The sequence below is a fragment of the Haliotis rubra genome, unplaced genomic scaffold, assembly GCF_003918875.1.
Source record: "Haliotis rubra isolate DU_JTF1 unplaced genomic scaffold, ASM391887v1 Scf374, whole genome shotgun sequence".
Lineage (NCBI taxonomy): Eukaryota > Metazoa > Mollusca > Gastropoda > Lepetellida > Haliotidae > Haliotis > Haliotis rubra.
In genome coordinates this window covers 952143-975694 of record NW_025767051.1, presented here as the reverse complement: position 1 = coordinate 975694, position 23552 = coordinate 952143, and the positions used below count along the sequence as shown (strand labels likewise).

The window sequence follows — 23552 nt, the reverse complement described above, 5'->3', positions numbered from 1 at the left end:
GCGAAAATGACTTTTATAAAATCAATAGAACATTGAATCTGCTAACATGTGGCATAGGTATATCAAAATGAAACCTCCGTCACACTGCCCATTAAAATCCTTTTCGCAAACACCTGCTATCACATATATTTAATGTTGACTGGCGCTTGCTCATGATAGTGTCGGATATGAGAGATGTCCCAATGATACGAAAATGATTTTGTCGCTCTTATGACTTCTGTATGTTAGATCTGTGGCTATCTCCGTACGAATAAACACTGAAAGTCACAGGTGGAGACCTTTCCATATTGGGGCATGGTGGGCGAGCTGTCTGTAATAATAGTCCTTTTCTTGTACAGTGTACATTGTAATTATTTCCGTAGACCCCGTTGACGTTAAAACACAGAACATGCATATGTATAATCTTCCTCGAATATCAGCGTCCAGAAGCCCGAGTCCCAGCCACAAAGACATCAATCATATTGCGGTCATCACCTATTAAAATATAAATACATCTGTAAAAGACGTCACGTATAAGAGACATCTCGTCTGTTTCTTCGCTATCTCAAGAACTAGATCGAGCCGAGACATAGACATGGGAGACAAGGGCTGTTGCAGATTAGGTCATCAAACAGTTGTCAAGGTATGGATGTGCTGATATGTGTTGCAAAAGAGAAAATACGTCTTTTGTTTTTCAGTTGTATGTCCACATGAACGCGAACTACACGTTGACTGTGGTCCCTTCAACACATGCATGCACGTTCCTTATAACTACGTCGTTGTTATGACATTTGAACACTGGCATGTATGCCACCTGAGTAGACTTTCGCAGAAGACGGAGATACAAACATAATGTACATACTGTAATGTGTCACCGTACTGCCAACTGGGTGGCAATAACAAATATTTCATTCATTTCTGATTAGGCTGCACACAAATAATTTCTTCCTATAGTTTTACCTACCTAAGAAGAGGAACTTTTGTATGATGTCGGAGAAGGTATCGGTAGAGAAGACATCAAAAGGAGAGTTCTCCACAAGAGGGTCGACCACGATGGCGTCAAAGTCCTTTCCGACTTGAAAGTTCCCTATTGTCTCATCCAGTCCCATTACTAGAACAAATAGCCGATATCTGCTTAATATCTCACATAACGCTGTAACAGATTGATTTTGATATAAATACAGGAGGGGCCCTTCAAGGCTAAATGAACGATGCAACATGCCCATTAATACAATATCTACACTCAAGGCAGCCTGATGGAGCTCCACTGAGTCCGACCAAATGATGCCTATTGCGCTAAAATTATTGTCCATATAGTAGGAAGTTGCTAAGAGTCAATTCCCCGAAGCGCCAGAACATCTTTGGTCTCACGTTCAGGTTATTTCAGCTTTAACGTTTCACATTTGTTTTCAAATATATTAACTGATGCTCAGATCCACGATGCAAATATTCATTTATAAATATACATAACAATAATTTGGAATACGTATTTAATGGTCTAATAAACTACAAAAATGAAAAATACAAACAATTTTCGAACCTTCACTTCCGCCTAATGTTGCAAGGCGAAATAGTTCCTTGTATGACAGCATTTTGTAGTTCTCTCCCCTTTCCTCACGTTGTATTGCGATAGTTTTCGAGACTTGAGAAGCAGAGCGAAGTGCATCTAACATTGAGCTGCTGTATCCGCCAGAAACATCTGAAAAGAAATAGTATCAAATAAATTTATTTTATGAAAAATAAACCGTGATTCTATTTTTTCGACATTTATACATGACATTACATAAGTGACCATTTGAAGAGGATAGGGGTACTTCAGTGACGGAACACGTGCTGTGTCGCAGAACAAGATGTACACAGCTGATAGTGGTCAGTGACGGAACACGTGCTGTGTCGCAGAACAAGGTGTACACAGCTGATAGTGGTCAGTGACGGAACACGTGCTGTGTCGCAGAACATGGTGTACGTAGCTGATAGTGGTCAGTGACGGAACACGTGCTGTGTCGCAGAACAAGATGTACACAAACTAAACTATACTACTTCGAAGTCATAAGATTTTAACAATCTTAGTGTCGGATCTTCTCTGATTCGAAGGTCTAAATACATCTCATGAGATAACTATTATGAGTACTAGTGTTCAGGTTTAAAGGTGTAGCTCATGAGTATTCAATGCCCCAAAAGTATTTCTTTTTTGCGATGGCGCATGCCGGCTTTTTTAAAGTTAATGCTTGTGCAGGTTTTACTCACTAACACAACAATTAAAGCTAAAACCAAGAAGGCATTATCGACATTTTAATTAGTACACATATGTATGTATCCGCAGCAATCCTTCTCTGTCACGACAATCCCTACCAGTTAAAAGATCCATGTTAGATTTGGTCTTCAGCAACAGACGCTTATTTTCAAGGTATCGGAAGGTCAGGCTTACTGACTTGGTTGACAAATGTCATCGCATCCCAAATCATAGATCGATGCTTATGATTTCAAACACTGGCTTGATGGAAATGATGAGGTCACACTTTGACCTCAAACCGAACCAAAACAGAAAAAAGTGGGTAAATATTAATGAAGTGAATATTCAGGGTTCTCAGCTTTATATCCCATCAAAATCTTTCTCTCAACACTCCCGTACCATTTTCTATTATATCTTTCTATTTTATTGATTTATGAGACGCCTGTTTGTAATCGGTTGGCATTATATACCTGTTGCAAGTCCAATCTTACAGCCCTTTGCCAGCACGTTCCTTACATCAAGAAAACCGCTTCTTAACCTGGAAAACAATGTGATAATCCTAGTTAGCATAATATAGTAGAAGAAGCCAAAGAAATGCAGGACAGTCTGGTGTTAATGACTTCGTAAAAGAGAGCATTGTAACTGCAAGGGCATGTGTCTCTTGCAGCCTCACCGTTACAGTGTTATTTTGCATATAAATGTATTTTAACGGATGGTAATTTACGTGTTCTTCTTCCAGCAAGGGTTATCTCCCTTAGTTCTCAGCAAGAGTTTACTCCCTTAGTTCACATATGCACGCAAGCATGGCGCAGTCGGTTTCAAAACCCAACCACTACCCAGTAGTAATTATTGGTTTGTGGAATTGTATACACCCTATGGTATAAAAGGGGGAATTTATTATGTGTCTGTAATGTTATGCGGTCCCGCATGTTGACCATTGACACATATGTGTTGCTCAACTCAGTGTAATGAAGTTCGCCAAGTTTATAGAGATGGTTTTGTATTCATTGGTTTGTTCCTAAATGTTTACATGCAACACGAACTGAGGTTAAGATCAGTAAAAATGTCTACGACTGTGGTGCTAGGTCACCTGTAGCCTGGTATAGTACCACATACAAGACGTTAAGTAACATTTACCATTTCATAGTGGCACATACGTGATGTTAGGTGACATGTACTCTTGTATATAGCATTACGTACGTGATGTTGGAGTTGGGACAGTGGGCTATGCCGGAACCGCGCTGTCTGAGTAGGTCGAGCTGCACCTCTGACATGTAGACACAATGGGCTAAAACTGTCTGATAAATAATCACTGAATTTATAAGCAGTACTTTCGAAATACAACATACCGGTATCCTTAAAACTATGCCAGGGATTACAATCAATGATTATTCACGTAAACAGTTCGCGGAATTAAAGTAGCATCACATACACACATTAATATACATCATCACTGATTATAATCCCTGATATAAATATGTGTGTGTGTAAGATTAATGTCGGACAACGTTATGCACGTTTGGCGTAGGCCCTTGTGACGTCGTGAATGACGTCTGATATATATATATCAGACAGTTAATAACAATCTCCCTGAAGAGTAAACGACGAAACATGTTGGAGAAAAAGGCATTCTGTTTTTAATTATCTATCTGATATTTATGACTGAACACCTGTACTAGTTTGGATGCACACACACACACACACACACACACACACACACACACACACACACACACACACACACACACACACACACACACACACACACACACACACACACACACACACACACACACACATTGTGTGTGCGTGTACGTGCGTGTATTTGCGTGAGCTTAAGCTTAAGGGGTAGGCCGTTATGCCCTGGTAGTGCAATACACGGCCTAATTTAATTACTCGACTAAAAATAGACACATTTTTAATCACCTGCATACATTGACTGTTGATGGAGGAACGTGTTGTGTAGAAACCCATCAAGAAACGTAATGTTCTCGTTACTGACATTGACGTTAGCTAACTGCGGCTTTATCTTACATTGTGTTTCAATAGGCCAGCTTTGTCCCATACGTGGAGATGGTCGAAAGTGGCCAAGTCGCCCCTGGTTTCTAGAACATGGGTCTGCAAACAAATTTGACAATTCATGTAAAGTTTGCCAGTTCATAAGGCTCCACCAAACCTGTCCCAGCTATTGCTTTCTTGTTGATGAAGTAATTTTTGTCGACTTTTCTGGTTTGAATAAGGCACTTTAAAAACTGATAAAAAGGTTTTGATAAGTGAGTGAGTATGGCTGCTAGCGCCTTTCGGCCAAGGAACATTAGACGTTTTCCCGACATTTCACAATGGTTCTAACTGTAGTTATTGGTGTTACTACATGTAGTAGGTTGTGGGAATCAGTGTAAACACCTTCGGTATACTAAAATAGATGTATTATTCAATGTAGGCAAAGAGAATCATCATCGTCGTCGTCGTCGTCGTCATCACCACCACCACCATTATAACTCATTAGAGCAGTTAACTAACCTGAACTGGGAGTTGATACTGTTGACTCAGTTGGCCAAGGGACGTACGAAGTTCTTCCGAACTTGTCCCAATGGATCTTGGTGTTATTATTGGTGTTACCAATGGGTTCTAGGGAAAAACGACAAAGAGTTTTTGTTCATACATAATCACTGTGTCTATTGTTTCAGTATGCTAAGATTGACGCATCATTCAATTGATAATATGCAAACAAAATTGACAAGGTTAATTTTGTTCATGCCAAATAAACGTACGTCTTTATGTAAAGAAACATGGATTTAGTGAAGTATAAATGTATTAAATTTTCACCATTACCTTTTTGGATATAGTTGATTCGACAAATCTGAAAAACATATATGGTAGTGGTGGATGGTGAATACAAAACGTGAATAATCAGCCTTGGTTATTCGCCGAAACAGAATAATCTGAATGCCAAAGGAAAACTAGCAAGGAAAACATTATGAAGAAATGACCCGAAAATATTATGAAGGATAACCCGTTGTGACACCGGGTGTTCGCGAGAAAATTGGTATTTACAATTAAAACATGGGGTAGTTCGATATAATTTATAATTTAAAACACAGGCTAGAACAGTATGAATTACAATTATAACACGAGCTAGATCAATATAATTAACAATTTGAAACACAGGCAAGAACAATATTATTTAAAAATAAAACACGGGCAAGTGCAATATTATTCACAAATAAATCACGGACTAGAACAATATGATTTGCAATTAAGAATACAGGCTAGAACATTATTATTTACAATTAAAAACACGGGCAACAACACTAGTTTTTACAGTCAAAACACGGGCTAGCTCAAAGTACTTTACACTCTATCGCATGTAATAGAACGGGTTTACTTCTCTGTTTCTTCCAACGACTCTTCCGTGGTTTCCTGGTAAAAGGAGGGGGTGCGGCAGTCCATGTTTACCTTCCCAACATAGGCTCTCTGTCCGGCTTTCTCTGTAAATAAAAGTTAACCAAAATATTTCCGTACCCGAACAACTATATGCTAGCTGTGGATTCCATTTAACGGATAATAGTAATACAAGGTTTATTTGTGAAAGAGTGAGTGAGTGAGTTAATATTTAATAATATTATTATTAATTTATCGTGACGAGAACATTTGATATTGAAATGAAATATATGTATATTATAAAAAACCTGCCGACGAAGGACAGTAAAACAACTAGAATATCACAGATATTATGTAAAACTAGTAATTAAATCTAAAACGTTTAAACTATAGGGGAAAAACAATACAGTATAAAAATGGGCTATAAATCGCCAATAACTGAAGGTAGATCACCATACCAGGGACTATTTGTGAAAAAGAAATAGTGATGATTTCGGGTGTTCACGAAAAGGTTAGCATATCCTGCCCGACAAGTAGCACTCATCACAAACACCGACGGCAAAGTGTTCACCTGGACATAGGAATGATGGAATTGCAACGAAGGTCGGTCTTGTTACAGACGCGTAAAATGTTTTAGCCATGTTTTCACCTTAACAAATATGTTAGCCAAATTAAAGTGAATGACTCTCCGTTCAACATGGCAGCTTTAATTTGTACAGGTATGCATGCCTTGCAAATGAAATGACTTTCGTCACCCTATATGCCTGGCGAAACGTCCTGGAAGTGAGGTGAAATTGGGTTTAACGTCGTGCTTGAGAATATTTCGCTCATATGACGACGTGCATGCGTGTGTATGTTAGGCTGCTTGTACTAGCCCAGACTTAAGCTGGTTTTGTAGTGCTAGCCCACTGAGATACCATACCGCAGTGAAGCAGGAATACCCCACTCAGACACATTATTCTGACTCCGAGACGACCAGTCCTTGTTGTACCCATTAGTGCCGAGCGCCAAGCAGGGACCAACAATACCATATTTTTAACGTCGTTTTGTATGACGCGACCGGGGATCTAAGCCGCGACCTTCCGCTCTCCGGGCGGACGCTCTAACGACTACACCAAGGAGGCGGTCCCCTGGAAGTATGGCATTGACATCAATAGCACTTGGCTCTCGTAGTTGGTTCGTCGTCATTTTCCTTCTCAGTCATCAATGTGGTGGAAGGTGCATAAGAATACCGTCAATAATAATTTAATGCATTCGAATGCTTAATACTGCAAAAAAGTTAAGATGAAGGGTTTTAGTCTGCGTCCATGTTTTATGGCATAACCCATCTTTCACTTTGGGGAAATCAGGGAACTGTATTAACCAATAACTTGAAGAAGCAGGTTTGTCGCATCTCTGTGTAATGTAGCATAGTAACATGCAGTCGTTGTTCCGTTCTTCAGAGTTCGATCCTGTGAAAATGAATTAAGAAAAGTCACTTCTTGAAATTTTCAAGAATATTACATCAAATGATTGTTCAAAAAGTTTAAACTTGTCTTCGGCCGTATCATAACATTGCAGTTACCTTCTAAGATCTATGGAAGGACTAGTCTTCAGTGATTAGTCACGTTTGTTTTAAGTGGCGACAAACAGGATAGTGTTTTCACAACCACGGCCATGGTTGATGCATGTCATCGTATTCCAGTTGGGTAGATCGATGCTCATGATATCAGTCTCTCGGGCAAACTCTTTACACCGTTACAGTTTATACCATACATATTGATTACTACGCCTGTGGAATGTACAGTTATAATGGTTATAACAACATGCAGAATAATAGAGCTGAAATATTAATATCGCTAGTGATGTTCCTTAAAACATGTAAAACGGCATCGACGTTACGAACTGCAGTGACATTTAATGTACAGAACTGACGGTGCGATCTGCGACGTGTAGCGTTGCGTTATTGCCGTTAATACTGACGTTTCAACAATCAAAATCAGATGAGTACAATTGCTGAGACTTACCACAACCTTGCTGTAGACATCCATGGCGTAGGTCAGGTCCTTGAACTTAGCTTCAGTTGGGTACGTGTAGGTGTTTAGCCAGTCATACAGCTGTAGATCCATGTTGGAGCCGGCAAACGTGTACTGTGGAGCATGGATGTGGGTGTCCACCAACCCAGGGATTAGAAACTGCCTGTGATGTAGAAATCAGAGGTAGTGCGGATTAAGGAATAGAATCTGGTCCCCATCAGTCTGTACAGATAGAGTCGTCGGTCTTGGTGACTTGGTTTATTGCAAGTGATTTACACCTTATGGACAAGCGTCAGTGATGCTGCTAAAAATATTAAATATTTCTGACTGTGGCGAAAACCACAAACAAAAAATAAATCTGAACCTATCACCAGGGGAAATCAACTGATGTCAGTTTCACATTTCATATTACCTGTTTGACTTCAAAACACCCACATATACTGACCAAAATCACTCATACTCATGGCATATGACATACACACCACACACAGAATGTTACAATCATCCCTGAAAGGTTTTCCTCAATATTATAGTTAGTATTCTTCCTACACATATTTCTTTTAACACAGAAGCTCTAACTTATTTTATAAAAATGCATCAGTATGAATTATGGTTAAAGTATATGGAAATAAATATTATATATCCTCCCCATGTCGATATATTTTACAGGAACATTAAGGGTACAGTATGTGAGTTCACTGACCATTTTTCCAGATGTCGAACGTTGTCACGTGGCACACTGTATTCGCTCATCAGATCGGGAAGAGATGTTTCATGTTCGATGAATATGATCTGAAACAAACGGAGGTACATATTCATACACAAAATTAGCACCACGACACCGGAGACCACCTGGGCAAGTATTCAACAGCCTAACGAGTGAACAGAGACAGCGAAAAACGATGTCGCCGTCAATGCTACTCGCGTAGTTTCTTCGTTAATACCGACGACAAAAGCAGTAACACATGTGATAATCTTAGTTTCTTCAATGTTTCTAAATCTGTAAGAAACAATGTAGTATTGAAAAACCTTGATGCAAAGCAAAACAGTAAAATACAGACAACATTTCAACCCAAAGCCCTCAACACCCTACAGGTTACACAATACCAAATGTTTTCCCATAGACTTAAAAAGGAAAAGATAGCCAGGCCGTTACTGGCCATTAAATGTATATTTATGCATAGCGTGGCTTTAAAGCCACAATGAAAAAACCCACAAATTTTGGCTTGGTTATCAAATTTCCTTTCCGTGTACAGGATGTTGAACACATTAACCCCAGTTCCGCGCCAAATGAAAGCACCTACTTGAAAATGTCAATGCACTCATTTAACATTTCCTTACAAAAACAGCATGTGAATGCATACGCAATGCATAAACCCATTGTTGATAATATGGTCCAAATTTCACGTCCTGATTGGAATAACTTTAATCGGTCCGAGCTTTATGTAAATATATCTCGTAAACGTCAGAGAATAACTCAACAGGTAACGTTGGCAGGAAAAGACGATATTGTGGTATAAATTATGTGAATGGATCACTTAAATCTGTGGCAGGTGGTCGTGTCCAGGAGAAGTATACACTGCCCTATCCAAAATACTATTAGCCATACACCAATCAAATCAAAGTGAAAAAACGAATGGCAGATATTATTGCCATTAATGACACAACAGCATGTTAGCTCAGAAACAGGTCATCAACAGAGAGAAACAGTTTAATTTGCAATCAAAGGTACAATTACGGAGTATTATAGTCTTGTTATTAACTAGGAAATACCTAAAAGCGCAATAACAGACCGGTGATTGTTACCAAGCACCTGCAAGAGTACTAGGCATATCAGGATCCTACCAAAACTGCTTTTCTTCCTAGCTTTCGCTTTACTAAGCCTCTGTAATCTGTAGAGTGTTTTATTCATTTAGGTGTCTTCTACTTTCTCCAGTGGACACATCTCCCCATGTATTGCCAGTTGACTCGACCCGTGAAGGTCCGGGTTAGAACTGATCTTCAGTAACCCATGCTTATCGTACGAGGCGACTAACGGGATCGGGTGGTCAGGCTCGCTTACTGGGTTGACACATGTCATCGTATCCTAGTTGCGAAGATCGATATTCATAGTGTTGATCCCTGGATTGTCTGGTCCAGACTCGATTATTTACAGACCGCCGCCATATAGCTACAATACTGCTGAGTGCTGCGTAGACCTCATTCACTCAGCTCGGACAAGTGGAGAAACCAACATGTCATAGTGATCGGCCCTTTGCCTAATACCTTGCAGCCTATTCTTTGATAAGTGTGTCCAGTTTAGTTGCGATAACAACATAACGGCAAACATATTCTATTAAGGGGAAAAGATGAATGATGTGGTATTTGTCTATTTTGACGTGGAAATATTACTGACCCTCTCCTCACTGACTACCAGACTTTGAAAATGACGTCGAGATATGGCATTCCATTTCTGAAGGCGGGCTTGTTCCAATACGTCAAATTTGTACTGGAGGATCTTGGCATATTCTGTTACCCATGCCCCAAACGTCCTGTAGGGGATTGAGATCTGGATTCCTGGCGGGCGAAGTTATAGCTACCAACTCTTGACGTAAGAAATCAGCTATTGCCTAACATTGCCATCCATTAAAACTGGCCTTGTCTTCAATGGATGGTCATCGAAAAGTGGTACAACCACCCTGTCTAGGATGTCGTTTAGGTACCTGTTGTCCATTCCGATTCTGCCTGATCATCATAAGGTCAGCTTTACAGTCATGTGAGAGCGACCACTACACCACCAATGAACCCCCAACAAACACTAGATGCTCCAAGACATTCCGTTTTGCATGGGTAGTGTTTCTGCGTTTGATCGGTATATGGCTCTATACTCGGTCAATTTTAAGCGATTTCAGATAGTTCTTTTGTGGCAGTCACTCACTTCAACATAACAACTGCCATGAACGAATGAAGTCGTGCGTTTCTGAGAAGGGCTCTTTCCTCCCTCAGAGCACGCTCCGGCACAGTGATGACTAACAACATCACTGCCACAGGCTAATTTACATATCACGTGACCGGACGTTTCTCTTGTTTGTAATCAAACGCGCATATTCATAATAAGAAGAGACTGGACTCACGAAAGCTTTTCGGCGCTCTCTTCATAATGTTTTACATTGTTACATATATATTCTTCCACAACTGCGACAGTAAGGTCTATGACAGTACATATTTAGATATCAAACTGGCTGCATCGTTTGCTCTCCACTAGCTTCGGTGACAGCGCGTGGAGCCGAACAACCTATGTAAACAAGGAATCGCTACGCAAATCGAAATAGTGTTACATGTTTTTGGATATTTTCTCAGTGAAACTAAACCATTCTATTAAAGATGTTTAGTTAGATGTGTAGACTCGTCAAAAATGAAAGAGTGAAAGAAATCTGTACATTATATTGAATGGACGGTGCAAGATGTGACGAATCGTCACATTTTTCTGGCCTGTGGCAGAGATACTATGCTGGCTTGCCCCATGGAACTCTGGGTAGGAGAGTGCCGTCAGAGTTGTCACTCGTGGTCGACCTGTCGCTGTCGGTTCTTAATGTCATTTGTTTGGTGATGTTTCCTGGCCAATCGGCTGACAGTCCATAGATGACAACCATCATCTCTTACAATAGCCCTCAGTGACATGCAAGCATCCCGCATACCAATAACTTGCTATCTTTGCGCAGTTGTCAGTTGAGGCCCCATATATGTTTATCAACAAACAACGAAAGTGATATTACAAGTTGCCGAGCTGTGAGAACAGTCAGCTGAAACTTAATATTTCCTAAATAACGGGTACACGTATAGCCTTCGATGCTAGCGAACATATGTAAAATCAATGCATGGTGCATCGAAGGATCTAAATTTTATACCAACAGTCATAATTGTATGATTATAACGGCTATATGGGTATTAAAATCATAGGTTTTGCGATACTTTTATCTATGTGTATAATTTCATGTTCCAAGATTGTGCAGCAAAAAAGTCTAAAGATTGTTTGTCTCAAGATTGGAAAAAATGAATATTTCCCTTTTTAACAAACCTACCTTGCCCCGCTTCACTCCAATGACCATATCGCTGTGAATCACCATATCTTCCTCCTTTGTTGAGTGTACGAACGTGCCATGGAAAACAGTCGCAGAGTCAGCCATTTTAGATCCTGTGTAAACAGTGAAATCAAACTAACCCAAAATTCGACATGTTACAGAGTGAAGTTCATGAAGAGGGACGAGCAGATAATGGAATCTTCATCCGGTGTGAACGGTTGTGGCGATTTATTGTGACAAGATCCGATGTATATACACTAATATACCCTACTAGTCACGTCTTACGTCCAACCGATTCCAGTTACACGTCCTCTTCTAATATCCTACAAACACCAGAATACAAAGCTTTAAATATTTTACAGACACCACTGATACTCATACATACTGAATTAACACCTCTGCGATAAGACTTCCAGGAAGCAGGTTCCTAGTTTCGAATCATATTGGTCCAAAATGACTGCTTGACGTTGTCCTATCGAGGGTATTGAGCAACAGACTAGGACTGCTCTAACACAACACACACACACACACACACACACACACACACACACACACACACACACACACACACACACAAACGCAACGTAATTTAAACATACCTTGATGATAGATCCTGATAAGACCCTAATAAATGGAATTTGACAAGAGCAACTGACAAACACGCCTGACCTCGCCGTCTAAAGGAATGCGTATGTCACCCTTCACTACAGAACTGTCACATTCGTTTATCATACTTCATTCCTTCTAAATGGAGTGAGTCATTGAATGCTATAACCCTGATCAAACTTGAAAACAAGTGACAAATGACGGTTTTTCATAAATCTTCTTTGAAAAGGGTCGACGATTGTACATAATCCCGAAAATTGTGCAATGTAAACCACAATGCTTGTGTTATGACATGAAGATGGAATATCTCAGATATATCCTGTAAACATCTATGCATATCGTCAATCGTAAAATTGTGTTACCTGATTAAAGGGTTGGTATATAAAAAGACCTGTGTCTGTATTTGAACCCCTTAGTCCCCAAGGCAGATAAAAGTAAGAAACCCACACAGCTATGTCTCAATATCAGCGGTACATGTGCATGTACCATAGGACGTGTCTTAACATCGGGGGTACATGTACCATAGGGCGTGTCTCAGTGATACATGTACCATAGGGTATGTCTCAGCGGTTCATATGCATGTAACATAGAAAGAGTTTCTGCAGGACGTGTCTCACTAACAATGATGCATGTACCATAGCACGTGTCTCAGTATCAGCGATACATGTATCATATGACTTGCCTCAGTATCAGTGATGGATGTACCATAGGATGAATCCCAGTGTCAGTGGTACATGCGCAATAGGACGTGTCTCAGTATCAGGGATACACATGTATCATAGAACGTGTCTCTCACTGTCAGCGATGCATGTACCACAGAGCGTGCCTCAGTATTACAGATCCGTGTACCACAGGACATCTCACTATTTCGGATAAATGTACCATTGGACGTGTCTCAGAATCAGTGACATATGTACCACAGGACGTGTCTCAGTATCGGCGATACCTGTACCATAGGACGTGTCTCGGTATCAGGGATACCTGTACCATAGGACGTGTCTCAATATGATCAGTACATGCACCCTAGAACGTGTCTCAGTATCAGTGATGGATTTACCATAGGGTGAATCCCAGTGTCAGTGGTACATGCGCAATAGGACGTGTCTCAGTATCAAGGATATGTGTACATATAGTAGAGCTTACCTGCAGCTGTACTGTCAGGATGGAAGTGTTTTGTCTGCCTGATAATTGCCAGTGCTGCAAATGACTCCCTGCTCGATGTGTTCGAGTTGATAACTGAAGGACCAAATGACACGACACACTCTGCCTGCTGCAAAAAGATGCTATCAATGTGGGCAGAGAGCTGAATGTGATCTGAATGATACCAGATAATTATGCCTGACGAGGGTCTGGATGGCTGGGACAGGATACGTTTGGGTTACTGTTTAAATATTTACTGGATATATTGTGAAATCCTTTGAGTTAATCACACAATATTACTTTTGGAAAACAAATAACCCCACCGCATTCTGAATTTGATGAGCACGGTACTTACAGCTAGACTTTCATCATCTTTTATGAGCCAAACCTGAGTGTACACTCATGTACAACTATCTGCCTACGCCTTCTGTGACACACTGCATCGCCAAACACAGCATCTCTAGACAATACAATCACAGGAGATTCACTCGGTTCACTCTAACTGTAAGTCGTCGCGATTGGTCAACGAGTGCTGGCCTAAGTTCTTGTCAGGTCTGGGGTTGATTATTCCGCAGTCAAACATTCCAACTCATCCCAAATGTGTTCCATTGGATTAGGAACGAGAATTCCTGTCATGGACATCACAACCGGCGTTACGTAAGAAGTTGCGAGTCAGAACTTCAATATGGGGCGTAGCGTTATCCAGGACTTGATTTTGTTGAAATTGCATTTTGTATTCTTTTTTTTAGCGCTGTTTTCCTTTCATACTCGCTGAGGTACTCTTTGTGTGCATAATATCTCGAAAGTGTACATGTAATCCTTCCAGTAAATATTTCAAACGTACCTAGTGACCACAAGAGTCATATACATGTAGTGTGAAGTCAACAAGCTGACTCATTGAATAACATGATGCACCAGCTGTGTTGTGATGTAACATTCAACGCTTTGGTCATGAGTTCGAATGTCATCCCTTGAAAGCTTGATGTCCTGTTTGTACGAGCCGTGTATCGCATACATGTACAGCGATATCCGATTTGGCCATGTTCTAAGTTAGGTGGAGGACGACTTACAATCCTTCATCAGTATCCCGGACAGGTGCGTGACTGTTGGACAAGAACATTATTGAGTTATCATGTGGATATTCAGACTCGATTTGTTCTGTACGTCTATTGTATCCATTGTTGCACACTATCATCAGGACGACGTTGACAATATCGGCATCGGCTGACTGCAGCGGCTGTTGTACACAGGGGGGTATAAAACATTTTTGGTAACCTAATTGAACACCTGGCTGACTTCATTTCACAGGGGGCAATGACCTTGTACTGAGCTGACCGTGGGAAAAAATAATGTTATTAATGTTAACGGAACTTTCCCAGTAAAAGAAAAGATTTCAATAAGGGATATGCTATTTATCAATTTATGCTGGAACCCAAACGCATAGAAGGGAACTGTTTGAATACCTTAAAACAAGGCAACCTTCATGTGGAGTTACATTTTAAGTCAGCGCTTCCGGAAGGTATCAACTGTCTCATTTACAGCAAGGATCAGTTGATTTTTAAGTGGACGAAGCACTTAACATTAGCAACACCATGAATACACGACAACTACAATACCTCTTGAACAAAGACAGTGTTACTTATGGGATGATAATCAAAGTGCTTGCTGCCAATCAGATACATTTTGAATAACCAAGCTTCTTATCAACCTGGACAACACTGGATAGCTATTTGGATGCAAGATTCGAAACACACAGAATTTTTTGACAGTTTTGGAAGAAAGCCTGAGTATTATCAAACACACAGAATTTTTTGACAGTTTGGGAAGAAAGCCTGAGTATTATCAAAGGACATTCCACACATTTCTACAAAGGAATGGTGCTTCTTTCCAGCACGATACACGGATACTTCAAAGTAAAAACAGTAAAACCTGTGGACTGTATGCTTTGTTTTATGTGATGATGAAAGCCAGAGGACATTCACTGAATGATATTCTTAATCGTTTTACTTTCAACCCAAGGTTAAACGATATGCTAGTGTATACATATGTGTTTTCATTATGTGTCATTTATAGTTAATGTGGTCCTCCTCCTTATGAGATGTCTATGTACCCATCAAACTGAAAAAATGTACAGACTGTGGATATCTATATAAAGGACAGAAATGGTGATTTAGCTTCATTTAGCCGTGGACCAGTGATAGTGACGCTTCATCTGACACCTCTGTGTGAGTCAGTATTCATTCTGAACAAGAAAATGAACAGTAGATATTGGAGACCCTATCTGGACGACCTTAAGAAATGGACCAAATATTACTATTTGCAGGCTAAAGGATATCCCAATCCCTTTACTAGCGTTGGTAATTATGTCATCCATTATGAGAAACAAGGGGTAAAGATGGACCTACACCATTCTAAAGAGACTTTTGCACTCACGTCTCCAACCCAACAAGTCGTTCAAAAGGCCAAAGCACGTATTCAGATGCAGGAGAACGGGGGAACTGAAGCCAAAATAATTACTACCTCTCAGAGTCGCACAAAGAAACGAAGGCGACTTTTTAGATAAAAGCAGCCAGTAGACAGGTTCACTGCCATTTAGACTCGGACCACCATGCAGTCAACAACGTGTCCCGTGTGCAATCTCACCTTTTCCAGAAGGGATGCCATGCTTAGACATCTCAGGAATCAACACAGACGAGCAACACAGCCACCACCACCACAACCACAAGCACCACCACAACCACAAGTACCATCACCTATGATGCAACCAATGCAGCCACATGTGGGTGCTTTGGAAGAATTTAGGCTTCTACATCCCTTTACCATGATCGTCTCAGGGCCCACCTCCTGTGGGAAAACCTACTTAGTGAAGCAGCTTTTAGAACGGATGAACATTAAACCTTATCTTGAACGTATTATATGGCTCTACAAACGATGGCAGCCCTTGTATAACACCACTCAAACCCCTGTTTACCCCTATGTGGAATTCATCAAGGCATTCCTTCTGACCTGGAAAAGGATCAGTTTCTGGACCCCCATGTGGTGAATGTTGTTATCCTCGACGACTTAATGTCTACTGCCAGCAAAGATCCACGCATTAAAGATCTTTTTACTGAAGGAAGTCATCATTGTAATCTCTCAGTGATAGCCTTGAACCAGAATTTGTATTTCAGTAACGATCCCACACAACGAAGAAACTGTCATTATCTGCTTCTGTTCAACAACCCCATCGATATACAACCCATCATGACTTTGGCGAGGCAAATGTATCCAGGTTACACAGACCATTTCATGGAGCCGTTTCAAAGGGCTACCCAGAAACCTTATGGATACTTGTTGGTTGATCTAAAAAAAAAAAACACCTCCCCAGCTGCAACTTTGTCCAAATGCATTCAGTTTAAAAGGGGACATCCAAGCTAGGACCATTCAGTGTGAGTTAGACATTCAGCGTGAGCAGATGTGTGAAGAAAACTTCCCAACCATGCATCTTGTGATGACTGTGGACTCATGTTTCAAGACGTGCATGATTTGCAAAAACACAGAAGAAACTGGTGTCCCGTAAAGTCCTCAGTGGGTGAAGAGGAAGTGGGAGGACTACATCAACTTCTCTCCTGTGAAGGCACCACGTCCACTGCCAGATTGTGATTATTGTGGTCCAGTGTTTAGCAATAACCATAACTTACAAAGACATTTACACGATAAACAATGTCCTGAAATGGAAAAATGATGATGATGATGATGATGATGATGATGATGATGATGATGATGATGAAGAATCATGAAGTGATATCACACACGGCAACAGGAAAAATAAGATGGCTGATCTCGAAGAGCAAGGTATAAGACAAATTTATTCACATATGCGTGAGCTGAATAAAGACTTTTGGATGAGAAACGACAGCTGTACATGAAACGAGGTTTAAACAAAGACATGATACAAGCCAAACTGAAGAAATTCATCTGGAGCACATTTAAAGAGACGTACGCCCGATTTATTACTTATCTGTATCATATGCAGTGGGGTCCAAAGCCACAAGGAATACTGAAACGAGTACAAGACACGAATAATATGTATCATGACGTGTTTTCAAAACTGTACCAATATAAATCTTGGGGGTGAAGGCTTGACTAAAGATGATGATGAAGAAGACATGACATCTGACAGCGAAGTATCTGGACAGGACGATGAGGAGGGGCAATAAGACAATTCACAACAGATGTAAAGTAGATATTTGGGAGAGCTCCTATCCTAATGTCTACTCATTTGAAATGGAGCTAATAAACAATGAAATCTGTATATCTTTCTTGTTTGTTTGTGGCAGAATGTCTACAGATTTGTGCTGTAATGTATGCACACCAAGAATTAATGTGAATGAGTTGTTATTGTCCGGTTTTTGTGTTTGCAATTCTGTTCATGCTCATACATTATGATTGACAATAAGGCAAAACCCTATTGACTCTTAGGTACATGTTAATGTTACCTTAATGCTGACACTAGATATACAATAGTGTTATCCAGTGAAAGACAATTAAACCCTGTACACCCTTTAATATCGGCAAGTAAACTAATATTTCTATAAAGTTTCATTTTGTGAATGTTCAAATATATCATATACACTGGACGGTTGACATAACTCCTAGTAAACAAATAAAATATATCAATAATAGGAATTTAAGAAATAAAAGTTTATCCATTGGAGATTCGAACTCACCCCCATTGCTCTTTATTTACACACAAACGGCATTCCCTCACTGTCCTTAATACACACCCTAAGCCGAAACATGATACTCCCACACTGAACAGCAAGTCTTAATGTTGACTCGAGCATACTGTAGCGTTCATTTATGCATGCTTTTGGTTTTAAAATAAATAAACTATTGTTGAATCATGATGCATTCATTCAATGCAAAATCATACTATTTTGAGAGTAGGGAGTAATTCACGGGCTGATAATTCCATCATATTAACATAGGTTGGCCACACTCCCGAAGCGATGCTCATGCTTGCTAGGAATATAAACGGTGTGTCGCCTCTCCTCAACACAGGGGCGTGGGGTAGCCTAGTGGTTAAAGCATTGGCTCGTCACGCCGAAGACCCGGGTTCGATTCCCCACATGGGAACAATGTGTGAAGCCCATTTCTGGTGTCCCCCGCCGTGATATTGCTGGAATATTGCTAAAGCGGCGTAAAACTAAACACAGTCAGTCAGTCAGTCCTCAACACAGACGCAATGAAATGTAGGTCAACAGCATTAACGGCACACTCTCGGAGCTGTATTATATTAGGCGGGGATTAGGTCCGTATGTGGCGAGGCTGCGTGGCAGTGTATTTACATGGAAGGTGCAATATTACTCTCATGTTTTTTGGTGGTTGATTCATTCAATACAATCACAAAAATATGGGATTTTGGTATAACATCTCAACATCATCCCTGATTCCTATATTTATCGCATTACAAGGCAGGATACAATGACAATATGGATTGGATAGGATGTTCAAATATGGAATGTGACGATGGCATAGCGGTAAGTTTGAAAAACGTTTGAAATTCTATTTAGTTGGGTTGTTTTGGTGTTGGTCAAGACAAACTCAAACAATTTTCATGTAGCAATGAACGCTGATCTATATTGCATTTTAACAAATGTGTCATAAAACCTGTGAACTGACCTTAATGGACCTGATGCATTCAACAAATGTTGCACATGACTGTTGTTAGGCCAGTGATTCAGAGCTGAGGTGGTGTCACGTTACACCATTACACCTCGGCTGAGTGAGGCGAGGCTAGTGTGGAGGGTGGGGATGGGGTGGTGGTTTAACCGGGGATGGTGTGGTAATTGATACTGTGGTAACGGGCGCTCGCTTTGACACTTGAGAAAACAGATTTTCTCTCCACGCGACAGGAAGAGTTATTGAGTAGGGAAAATATAAACATTTTGTAAAAAGACACGTAGATAGTGATAACCTCAACTCATTGTGAAAGGGGGTTTTTATAGTTAAAATTGAAACCGGATAAAACTAGTTTGTGGTCAGTGGTCAAGTGAGTTCGATAGTTGCTCTACGCTGATTGGTCCAAAATAATGGTGTGATGTCATGGTGTGATGCTATGATGTCACGCTGGATGTGTCATCCGTTTCCAGCGGGGTACGCGGTCATTGACCCAAGTCAGCCTGAGTCACACCGGAGTGAGTTCGATAGTTACTCTATGCTGATTGGTCAAAAATAATGGCGTGATGTCATGGTGTGATGCTATGATGCCACGCCGGATCCGTTTTCCCACTGGATGCGCCGTCATTGCCCCCTGTAAAATGAGGTCAGCCAGATGTTAAATTAGATCACCAAAAATGTTTTATACCCCCGTGAACAACAAGCGGTCCGTTGTTGGCCTGATACTGGTACTGATACTGGTCCTTTTAGGAGGAAGTCCTGAATGGTTTGGGGTAATATCACAATGACCAGCCACGTTGCGTTTCAAAATATCCATGTAACAGGTCCATACTGCCATTATATTTTGTACATGTTGCGCAACAAGTTTCATCTTTCAAGATCATTCTGCCAGACTGTTACCCGAGTCCCAAACTTTTCACTTTTCTATCACTGCATCAAAACATGTGATTACACTGCGACATAAACAAAACGAATTGTACATGTTTATCCTATTTTGACTCAAACTGATAATTCTATTTAGGTTTTCATATGTACACTAACATAGTGCTAAAGAAACAACCAGACAACCGGATCTGCATAACCTGTGCAGTCCATGACAAGCGAAAGGTGGAGGATTTGCTCGTCAGCCAGGTCAAATTCATGTTATGTCTATTTGTCTAAATCCGTGCAGTCGCTAACAACAGCTGTGAGTAAGAAAATGTTCACGGGGGCTGTTGTAGATGAACTGAACTCGAGTGAAACGAATGAGGGAGGTGAGGTGAGGTGAAATTGGGTTTAACGTCGTACTTGAGAATATTTCTCTCATATGACGAAGTGCATGCATGTGTATGTGTATGTGCGGCTGCTTGTACTAGCTGAGACTTAAGCTTGTTTTCTAGTGCTAGCCCACTGAGATACCATGCCGCAGTGAAGCAGGAATACCCCACTCAGACACATTATACTGACTCTGAGCCGACCACTCCTTGTACCCATTAATGCCGAGCACCAGGCAGGGACCAACAAGTACCATATTTTAACATCTTTTGGTATGACGCGGTCGGGGATCGAACCCGCGACCTTCCGCTCTCTGGGCGGGCGCTCTAACCACAACACCACCACAACACCACGGAGACGACCCACGAATGAGGGATCCCATGAAAGTACACGTATGTATTGCACTGTGAGTGCAATTCTGGAAATAAATAAAGGAACACTTGTACTATCAGGTGTACACATAAGTGTGCACAAGGAATCTACATTGATGTGTTAAGGCAAGCATCACATAACTCATACACTTGGTTCCAGGTTTAAGTATACATCGTTTTTCACCATATCACAGTGGGCATCTGAAGATGACATCATGTTGAGAACATGCTAACTATAATTTGGCAGAAAATGGACAGTCTGTGTTATGTGCTATGAAAAGGAGAATAAGCACTCTTCCAGTTGGGCATGATCGGCCGCTAGCGTGTGTCACTGAAACACTCCGACCCATGGATCAATCAGAACAATCGTCATTGCAGGAGGCCTAAATACGAGCTACAAAAGTCAAAGGGAAGTGGGGTAAACTATCATCTTTGATATCTTACTACTTGATATTTCTATGAAACGAAATACACGCGAGACACTCGGCGCCTGACTCGCAGTAAAATGGCAAGCATGACCAATTTTAAGGAGATTGTTAAAGGTTACTGAAAGAGACTTGCTGAGCTAATTCAAAGGACCAAAATATGACATTCAGGAACCTGTTGACCCTTTCCTCAGTATGTTACTGTTAATGGAATCAGTTCCTTGGTTGCCAACCTGCCCACTGGAGCTCTACAAGGATGTGTTTTGTCACCCATATTGTTCATCATTTATACCAACAATTGTATCTGTAAAGCTGCGAACTGTTTCATTATCAATTTTGTCGATGACGCAGCAATTGTTTTACTTCTAAAATCGGCTGACCTTGATTACAGAAATGCAGTCTTGAATTGTACTAATTGGTGTAAAGATAACTTTCTGGTTTTAAATGCTAAGAAAACAAAGAAATGATTATATACTTCAGGAGACCATCAAACTCTTTGGACCCTATTGTAATCAACAACGAGGAAATTGAAATTGTGAGAAAATACAGATATTTAGGCACTGTCATTGCGATCTTGAGATGGCGTAAGCGTTGCCATGCATTACTCCTACTTATATCGTAAGACATAAGGTATGTCACCCATCGCGCAATGCGACCGGTTGGTTCTTTCACAGACAACAACCACTTTAACGCTGAATGGTCAACTACTACTGTGAATTGAACATGTGGAAGAAGATAATCAAAATGCTTTACTGCAAAAATAACTGCTAAACATTCCTTTTCTGTGATAGTGTAGTTTTGCTCAGGTTTGTTCATAGACCTGACCGCATATGCAATGACTCTTTCCACTACCTGCTGTTCTTGACATAGAACTGATCCAACGGAAAAGGAACTGGCATCTGTGTATAATACAAAGGGGCATAGTAGTTTGGATATGCAATTACAGGTTTTCTCATGAGATTCTGCTTGAGACTTTCAAATGATCTTTGACACTCTCTAGTCCATGTGAAAGGTGTATCTTTCTTAGTCAACTGGTTCAAAGGATGAGCAAGTTTTGCATAATCACCAATGAATTTTCTGTAATAACCGCTGAGACCTAAGAATGCCTGAAGATATTTCAAGGTAGTTGGCTAAGGGTATTCACAAATAGCAGCTAGCTTGTCAGGGTCTGTAGCGATGCCTTGTGGAGTGACGATATGGCCAAGATACTGTATTTTATTATGACCAAAGAAGCATTTTGATGGAGACATTTTCAGGTTTGCAGTCCACAATCTTTCTAAAACCTCTCTGATATGAGTCGTGTTGATCAAAGTCTTTTGAGTAGATGATGACGTCATCTAAATAAATAGCATGATTTCCATGTCAAGCCTTTCAATATCGTTTCCATCACTCTCTGAAATAAGGCAGGAGAGTTCTTGAGCCCCATAGGAAGCCTTCGAAACTGGAAAAGTCCAAGATGACATTTAAAGGCAGTATACTCTTTCGAGTCAGGGTCGATCATGAGCTGGTAAAACCCACTTTGTAAGTCTAAGGTGGTAAAGAACTTGGGTTGTGCATGATCAAGACTTTCAAGGCACTCATCGGTGGTTGGCAAAGGATGGGCTAATAGCTCTGTGACAGAGTTCAAGTTCCTGTAGTCAACAACAAATCTGTATTGGTTCTTCTGTTTCTTTGTCACAAGAAAACATGGACTTGCCCAAGGACTAACTGAATGTTCAATAATTTCTTGATCCTTTAATCATTGATGCATGTTTCAAGTGCAGCTTTTTGTTGAGGGCCTAATCTGTATGATCGTGATCTAATTGGAGCTTGCTCCTGCTTCACTCTAATTTTATGGGTAATAATGTCACATGATCCAAATTTACCATGAAGAGCAAACACCATGAAGAGTATTCATCAATCAAAGATGTGAGGTCCTGTCTGTGATGTTCGGTTATCTCACTGTTGTCTGGAGGAAGATTGACGAACTGAGAAGCTTTATCTGAACCATTATCACGATGAGAGATAGGTATAGTTTCATTCGCAACTCTGTTTACACTAAACGTTTGTTCATCCACACCTTCTTCTCCAAGGTAGTACAAACTGTCATCCTTGCTGAGACACACAAACTTTCCTATATAACTTCCCTTTGAAATTCCAACTGGTTCATCAGACAAATTCACTAGGCGCTGATATACATGATTGTCATGTACATGACATAACACTTTGGCACATAAAACACCTTCAGCATAAGCACAATTTCCAGTCTCACTAATGCCTAACACAGTGTTGGGAAGAGGGTTACCTTCAAGCTTCGCAAGAATAACTATCTCTGAGCGTGGAGGGATAGTTACATTTTCTGCTGCAACAGTCTGTCTCCTCGGGTCTATGGACAGTGTATTGTTGCTAAAATCAAGCAATGCATTGTGACTTGACAGAAAGTTCAG

General features: G+C 40.6%; 1 protein-coding gene across 1 annotated transcript; it reads right to left on the bottom strand.

Annotated features, from left to right (window-relative positions):
* On the bottom strand, positions 1 to 13498 carry LOC124286067 (guanine deaminase-like). The gene is made up of 14 exons (XM_046722389.1): positions 13419 to 13498; positions 11670 to 11782; positions 8312 to 8400; positions 7600 to 7771; positions 6957 to 7044; positions 5598 to 5700; positions 5045 to 5072; positions 4733 to 4840; positions 4247 to 4330; positions 3413 to 3510; positions 2683 to 2750; positions 1520 to 1678; positions 944 to 1090; positions 1 to 474 (listed from the first exon to the last, which is right to left on the bottom strand). Exons 2-14 carry the CDS (start codon positions 11772 to 11774, stop codon positions 416 to 418), a joined length of 1308 nt encoding a protein of 435 aa, XP_046578345.1. The 5' UTR covers positions 11775 to 11782; positions 13419 to 13498; the 3' UTR covers positions 1 to 415.
* Positions 13499 to 23552: the final 10054 nt, after the last annotated feature.

Bases quoted from the DNA above. Each gene is read 5' to 3' on its own strand.
- LOC124286067 (XM_046722389.1), bottom strand. From the start codon at position 11,774: ATGGCTGACTCTGCGACTGTTTTCCATGGCACGTTCGTACACTCAACA. The intron at 4,331-4,732 runs GTTAGTTAACTG...ATTTGTTTGCAG, and splicing joins AGTATCAACTCCCAGTTCAG to ACCCATGTTCTAGAAACCAG. The intron at 2,751-3,412 runs GTACGTAATGCT...ATTGTTTTCCAG, and splicing joins TGTCCCAACTCCAACATCAC to GTTAAGAAGCGGTTTTCTTG.